At 43.3% G+C, this 8,046-nt stretch overlaps 1 protein-coding gene across 1 annotated transcript; it reads left to right on the top strand.

Annotated features, from left to right (window-relative positions):
• Positions 1-910: 910 nt before the first annotated feature.
• Positions 911-2,438, top strand: LOC143389126 (mRNA cap guanine-N(7) methyltransferase-like). Its single transcript, XM_076842399.2, is given in 1 exon segment — positions 911-2,438. A coding segment is annotated over 1 exon segment (1,389 nt). The 5' UTR covers positions 911-982; the 3' UTR covers positions 2,372-2,438.
• Positions 2,439-8,046: the final 5,608 nt, after the last annotated feature.

Raw genomic sequence — 8,046 nt, 5'->3', positions numbered from 1 at the left:
TAACTAAAAATCTGCCAGGCCTTTTCTTTTTTCTTAAATGTAGTGCTGCTTCAAATCATTTTTAAGTGAGTTGAAAGCTGATGAAAGGTACCTGATGGGCAGCCTTGGAGGCAGAGGGTATAGAGTCTTAGCTGTGACAGAGGGAAGCTAGGACAGCTACAGACAAGGCCCCAGCTTCAGCCCCAAGAGGGCTCTCATGGGACTGAACAGGTATATGTCATGTTGAATTTGCTTCGCTGGTGTTTGCCTTGTTCTTAACTCACACTGTTCTCCCTTGTTACAAAGAAAGTAAAAGGGAAAGCGGAAGTACCGGGATTGAGATAAAGAAAGCTACACTGTATGCATTTAAGAGTTTGCCCAGGGCTGTGTAGGTGAGTGTGGCCGTAGGAGCGGTGGACGCCCGGTGCTGTTTTGTTGTTAGCCTGTCGGCTGGAGGAGGCAGCAGAAAGAGCGCGCTGACTCCAGGCCGGGCTCGCCTCGCACGAGCCGTGCGCCTTCCGCACCGGCCGCTTGGAGCCCCGGGCGCTGGGCAGAATGGGTGCTGCTCGGGGCGTGCGGTCTGGCTATGGCTCCTCCGCATCGCGCGGGCCCGCGCGACAGTCGCAGAGCCGCAGCAGCGCGCGCCTGGGGCGGGCCCAGCATGAGGTCCGGAGCAGGCTCGTTTTGTCGGAGCGGCGCCGCAGAAGCATGAATCCAGGTCCAGCGTTAGGCCGCGTGGGTGACTTAAGGGGATCGCGGCTGGGGAGGCCCTTCTGTGGCAGCCCTTCTGTGGCGTGGTCGCGTGCCCAGGCTTGACAGGCGAGCTGGCGGCCGGGCGGCGAACTGGTTCCGGGAGGTGTAGGCCTGCGGCGGAGCCGGCTCCGGAGGCGTGGTCCACAGCCTCGCTCCGCACCCCGCGCTTCCCTGTTGGTTCATGAAGTTTTATCATCGATTCAAATAATCAAGAATAGAAAATTCTGCAAAAGCTGAGGAATATTAAAAAATGGCTCTTGAACAGGCAAAAACATCAGTAAATTCTGAAACAGAGACTTCATTCAGTATTGATGAAACCACAATAGCTTCTGGGCCTGGGTTTTCTGTAAAGACTTCTGTCTGTGGGCAAGTAGACACACCAAAGAAGAGAAAAGAATTTGAAGATGATCTTGTAGAGGAAAGTTCCAGATATGAGGAAGACAGTCCATCCAAGAAAAGAAAACTTGATGTTGAAATTGTCCCAGAGGAAAAAGGTTCTGGTGATGTTGAAGGTGTTTCAAGGAAAAGGAAAGTGGAAACTGATGATCTGAAAGATGAACCTTCGACTGGAGATGGCACTCAGAAAAAGAGAAAAGTAGAACTTGAGGATGTTCCTGAAAGGCAGAAGAACTTGGAAGGAGGACACAGCTCAACAGTAGCTGCCCACTATAATGAGCTTAAGTAAGTTGGTTTGGACAAGCGTAGTCAAAGTCGTATTTTTTACCTAAGAAACTTTAATAATTGCATTAAAAGTGTGCTTATAGGGGAATTTTTGGAAAAGGTACGACAGAGGAAAAATCGTGATATCACTGTTTTGGACCTGGGATGTGGTAAAGGTGGAAATTTGCTAAAGTGGAGAAAGGGAAGAATTAGCAAGCTCATTTGTACTGATATTGCTGATATTTCTGTCAAACAGTGTCAGCAGCGGTACGAGGACATGAAAAATCGTCGTGATGAATATATTTTTAATGCAGAATTTATAACTGCTGACTGTTCAAAGAAACTTTTGGCTGACAAATTTCGTGACCCAGAAGTGCGCTTTGACATCTGTAGTTGTCAGTTTGTCTATCATTACTCATTTGAGTCCTCTGAGCAGGCCGACATGATGCTCAGAAATGCCTGTGAGAGACTCGGTCCTGGAAGTTATTTTATTGGTACAACTCCTAACAGCTTTGAGCTGATAAGACGCCTTGAAGCTTCAGAAACAGAATCATTTGGAAATGAAATCTATACTGTGAAGTTTGAGAAGAAAGGACATTATCCCTTATTTGGCTGCAAATATGACTTCAACTTGGAAGGTGTTGTGGATGTTCCTGAATTCTTGGTCTATTTTCCATTGCTAACTGAAATGGCAAAGAAGTACAATATGAAACTGGTCTACATAAAAACATTTCTGGAATTCTATGAAGAAAAAATTAAGAACAATGAAAATAAAATGCTATTAAAACGAATGCAGGCCCTGGAGCCTTATCCTGCAAATGAGAATTCCAAGCTCATCTCTGAGAAGGTGGATGACTATGAACATGCAGCAGAGTACGTGAAGAACAGTCACATAAGGTTACCTTTGGGAACCTTAAGTAAATCAGAATGGGAAGCTACAAGTATTTACTTGGTTTTTGCCTTTGAGAAGCAGCAGTGAGCACTTATGCAGTGGCCCCAAAGCAATTCTCCACCCTACACAGATTTGAACAATCCATCTCATAGATCTGACAGCTCTCTTGTTTATTTTAATTATAAATTAATTGTAAATGTACAGAATGCTGCCAGAAACTCCAGTGTGTAAATTCAGCATTTGCTGTCTGAGACAGATTAACTTGGTGTCTATAGGTAAGAATGAATTGGGACCTTTGTCTTTAAAATCTATTTTCAGGTAATGTTCTAAGAATTCCATTTGCCTGTACTGTCTTAGCTTATAAAAACGATAACACAACTTGTTGAAGCAGCTGAATTCTTCACAGTGCTGAGTTGTCGAGTGTTGTTTACATGTCATACTTGCTGCAGCTGCGTGGTAGAGAGGGCACATTCTGGATTACCAGTGTGGGCTCATTTCCATGTTTTGTTACATATTAGTTTTCAAGATTAAATGGATTGCTTTCTGTACATTTGAATGCAAGTGTTCAATATATGTTGCTAAAGTTATAAATTTAAAACTTGATTTTAGATAGTCATAAAAGTTTCCTAGCTAGAATTTTTATCAACTGCATTTTGATATGAATAATTATTTGTTAATATGTTGCAATTCTGAAACTGTTTAGAACATTTTAGATAGCAACATAGAGTTATTTTGGAATTTTAATTTCCTACAATAGCATTAATATATCCAGTTGTCAAAATTGTAATTAGACGTTTACCTTTCTTCATTGAACAGTGATGCCATAACTAATTTTTCTCAAGATTTATTTAGTGAAAATCCCTTTCTTGTAAGCCTGTTGGAATTTTTTTTCAGATTTGTATATGTAACTGCAACAGGCATATAGGACTGTAGAGGAAGTAGATGCTTAGACTTCAGATTAATCCTCACTTATGTTAGATCCAGGTTCCCATGCAGAAGTAAGCAATTTCAGAACCATTGTAATTTGTCATTAAAATTGTCATTTGTATAATTGACTAGTCTTCCAAAACATGCTTATATGAACTGTTGTCCTTATGTTATGCCAGCATTCAGGAAACTTGCCAGTGTTTGGATGAACTGAGAAACATTAAGATCAAAGTAGAGCGATTGTGTATTCTTTTTTAAATGGTTTATTTAAAGCATGGCTTACAAAGACATTACTTTCTATAATTATCTACAGTACTTGTTTTAGAAACATAGATTTTAATTGGTTTATATGTTGCTCATGGTGTTAGAGCAGCAAGCTTTTTAGCAAGAGTTTCCTTCCTTATTTCTATTCCTTCTGCAATCTGTCATTTTTACAAAAATCAAGTCTTTTTGCCTTGGTGGTAGCTTGCCTTACATCACTTGGAAAGCTAGCATTACTGTATCTGGCTGGAGACCACTATTGGCCAGCAGAGGTTTGGTAATTGTGCTAGGGAGATGTGGGAGGAGCACACTGTGCTCTTATTTAGGCAATCACCCTTCTCCCATGAGCTTTGTGTGCTGCTCTGCCTTACCTGTTATTCCACTCCCCTACCTCTCCTTGCCACAGTTGAGTGTCTGGACAGTGACTGAGGATGATCCTTTAGGGGAAGGACTGGAAAAGGCACCCTGTTCACCATTACCCATCACCAGAGGAGAAAGCTGGAACATCCCATAGTCTGAATGGTTGATTCAAGACATATCCAATGAGAGGGGCCTGATTTTTCCCTTTTGGGCCAGGAAGAGCCCATTGAGGTAGGCAGTTCATGGGAGTGGCTCCAGGGTATTCACAGACCTGCTCAGTAGTTATCCTCCAAGAATGAAATTAGAAATGAAGATCAAATTAGTTATTTAGGAAAGACACAACCTGAGAAGTAGATAATCGATGGCCACATTGTGGTGCTACCAAGAACACTAACATTGAATTCTTTGGGCCTAGAATCTACTCAGGAAAAGATGGTGGCCACAGTGTTCAGGGAGGGGAGCTAGTAAATTCCAGCAGTTTCAGCCACACCTCTGGCATTCTAATTTGCAGCGGGTGGCAGACCTGACTTGGCATAGTGTTCTGGACCTTCTTGTGCCTGAGTCCACTGTGTTTCCCAAGAAAACTTTAGCCTAGCTTCAGTGGGAAAAGGCATTGAATAGAGGCTTTCGCTTAATGTTAATGAGCATGTAATGACTGAAAGGTTTATGGTCAGTACAGTGGGTTCCTTGGCCCACTCCTTCACCCCATGTTGGAAGTCTAGGAAGTGTGATCACTGCCTGACTTCACGTGTTAGATGATCAGAGCAGCAGGTGTGAGTGAAGCAAGCACCTGGTGAGGTAGGGTGCAGTACTCTGATTTGCATTCAGGTTTCCTTTTTTTTTTTTGTGGTGCTGTGAGGCAAGCACTCTGCCAACTGAGCTATTTCCCTAGCCCTCAGTTTTCCTTTTGATGAAGATGCAGCTTCTTGTGTAGGCCTACCCACAGGTTCAGAGTGGCAGTGTGACTCCTCTGTTGGTTTTGTTTCACAAGCTGACTTTCCCTCATCTACCTCAGGCTTTGTACGTAGGTCATCTTGAGCCAGTCACTGCAAAGGTCTCTAGACTTGCAAAGTAGAGACCATATCCAGGGGTCTGGACCCTGGAATAGAAGTTGTACCAAAATGCCTGTGATGTTTAGGCCCCGGTGGTCATATTACACCATGGGTCTGATGGTACCACCTTGCTAGCTGCTGTTACATCAAATACTATGCATCTGAGAAATGTTTTATGTCCCTCCCTCTGATAGCAATGGTCCTGATTCTTTGACATTTGAATGCAGTGGCTGCATGTTTACTTAGTAGTAGATCCATGTGGGACTGGTCGGGGGATTGTCAGCTTTTCTGCCCTGCTGTGTTTTACAATTTCTCTCTGTTCCATTTAGTCCTGACACATGTACCTGTATGCTTCTCTGCAGGATTGAGACATAAGATACCTCGAAATGTGCCCTAAAGTTTGGCTATGGGGACTCTTGGGTGAATCCCAAGCCCTCTACTCTCTAGACTCACCCTGGATCATCCTTCCTTGGGGAGAGCACACCTTAGACAAAACCAAAGTTGACAGCTCACATTTATGAATCTCCTACCTTGTGTCAGTTGCTTTTCTAAATGTTTTACATATGGTAATTCTTTTTGATCCTTACAACAACTCTTCATCGTGTGAGCACCATTATTTTCCTTTCAGTGAGAAAATTGGGTTAGAGAGGATACAGATTTGCCCAAAACAGAGGCAGCAATTTATCACCCCATCCAAGATGTGCCTGCAGTCCACTTGCATGTCACAAACATCCAAGGGTGTAGTCCAGATGATCCTCGCCCATTCACTACCTGAAGCCTGAGGTGTTAGCTGTTGGGGCTCCACCATTTGGGCTCAAAACTTGAGTACTTAATTGCATGTTTCCTGAGAAGAGCATTGGTTCCTGAAGGAGAGGCTTGTGGAGAGAGGTAGAGAGCATGCTCCAGTACTTGAACATGCTAGCAAGGAGGAAAGCTTGGCTTGGACTCACATGGTGAGGCTTGCTGCCAGCAGCCAGACCTGCAGGTCTCTGTGTTGGGGAGCGCTGCTCCTCACACCACCTGTGAGGCAGCACAAGTAGTGGGCTTTGGCTGACCAGAGAATGCAAGGGAACATGTCTGCGGTCTGAGAAGAGGAGCCAAGCAGAGGCAGATGGTTTTGTTTTCACTTTTTATGGAAGGAGGACATCTATACAGACCTCAGTGACACTTCACTAGCAGAATACATAAATGCACTCACACCTAGGTTCCTCTCAGACTTCCTTCTGATCACTGTCCCCCCCACCCCCCTCATGATAACCACTATCCAGCTAGAAGACCATAGACTAGTTTTGTCTTGTTTGAGATGTTATGTGAATGGAATTGAACATTATGCATTCTTTCACTCAACAGTATGTGAATTTTTTATTGTAAGTATTTGTACATGGTTCATTCTCACAGTTGTATAGTATTCCATTGTGTGAATAAACCACATATTATTTATCTGAAAAAAAAAGAGTTTGCCCAAGGGAACCCCACCAACAGGTAAAACTATAATGCACTAATGAATAAATTTTTAAAAATTTACTAAACTCAAGTCCCATTCAAACACTGCCTCCTCCAGAAGCCTTTCCTTCTGCATCCCTGCAAGATGTGAAAAATATGCCCTCTGAGTCCACAGCAGTTTTTTACCCTTACATGACTCTAGAACTTTATAGAAATGTTCATCAGACCTCAAAATATACACAACCTTTTCCTTAATAGTCTTCCCCCTTGAGACCCTAAGATTATTATTTTTTAAAAAAAAGAAAGAAAGGAATCAAGCAGGAATTATCATTTAGACAGTCATGGAGCAAAGGGTGTCTCCCATAGGCAGAACCAGGCAGCACTGAAATATAGATTTTCCAACTCCAGATACACTAAATTCTTTTAGTCTCCTTCTATAAAAATGAATACTTTTCAAATTTCCAAGATTGGGTGAGAGCACTTCAATTCCCACATGCAAGGTCTTACAGATCGCCCACACAGCCCCTGGATTCCAAAGTCTTGCAGAGACAGTTGAGATTGACCAGTTGGCTGCTACTCCAAACTTGAATGGCCCTCTGAAAGGACTTCCAAGTCAGATCCCTTTCTAACTGGCTTCTCAGCCTGACCAGCCTCCTGTGTCCTGCATTAGGAGGTGAGTAGGCCTGGTGGGTCAAGCCACAGTGGAAACTGGGGCTCATCCTGACCCAATTTTCTCTGTTCCTGTTTTCATTGATGAAGACATCTGTGAGAGCTCAGAGGAAGAGAGTAAGGAGCCTCAAATAACCTCAGATAAGCTCTAACCTAAGCCTATATTTCAGCCTTAGGAAAAATATTGATTAAATTTTCTGTGCTGAGGAGTCAATAAACTGATAGTCTCTAAATTGTCCTTCTGAAGTCGGATGACTATTATCTCATTCCAGGGTTCAATTTAGATGAAGTCCTGCTTTTCCTTCCAACTACTGAACTTCTCTTAATCCATTGCATAATTTGAGGTTTATGCTGAGTACAACTTGTCATTTGCCAAATTATTTTTTAAATCTTGGAAAGTGCTGAAAGGTTCAGAACACTGAGAAACACGAGACAGTAAGGCACTTCTTAACTCCTTCACGGCTCCAAGCTGCAGAATGCTTAAGATATCTGAGTCTCAAAGGCTTCTTGAAAAGCTGAAAAATAGTTTCTTCTGATAATTTCCAACTAGTGGCTTCTTACAGGTTGGAGTTTCCTAGTCTGGAACTACTTCAGGGACATAGAAAGTTCCATCTGTAAGCAACTCCAAGGAGGGAAGTGACCGAGCAGAGGGAGACCAACCTAGATACAGGCACAGAGTGAAGAAGCCGGGATAACTGCTGTGCCAACTGTGAGCTGGGTCCAGGCGGGGGCTTGCAGTGTGTGGTGGCGAAGGAGGAGGAGCAGGTTCAAGGACCTGGGGGGTGGGTGGGGACATGTGAGCTAGGCATTAGGTTTATCTCCCCAACCACATGACTGGCTGCTTTGGCAACAGGGTGTGTCACACACTTCTTCAAGATCCTCCAAAGTGCTGCACCCCGAAACACAGTATCTGTTAGCAGAATAGCCAGTGGTAGGCAAAATTTTCTGATTTTGAACCATCAAAATCAGATTGACTTTGACTATGATTTCAATTTCACTGTTTGGAGAAAAGACTTAATTTCTGACCTTTGGCTCCATTAACGCACATAT

The sequence above is a fragment of the Callospermophilus lateralis genome, unplaced genomic scaffold (genome assembly GCF_048772815.1).
Source record: "Callospermophilus lateralis isolate mCalLat2 unplaced genomic scaffold, mCalLat2.hap1 Scaffold_45, whole genome shotgun sequence".
Lineage (NCBI taxonomy): Eukaryota > Metazoa > Chordata > Mammalia > Rodentia > Sciuridae > Callospermophilus > Callospermophilus lateralis.
Note: the sequence above shows the minus strand (reverse complement) of the source record. Positions and strands in the feature narration are given on the sequence as shown.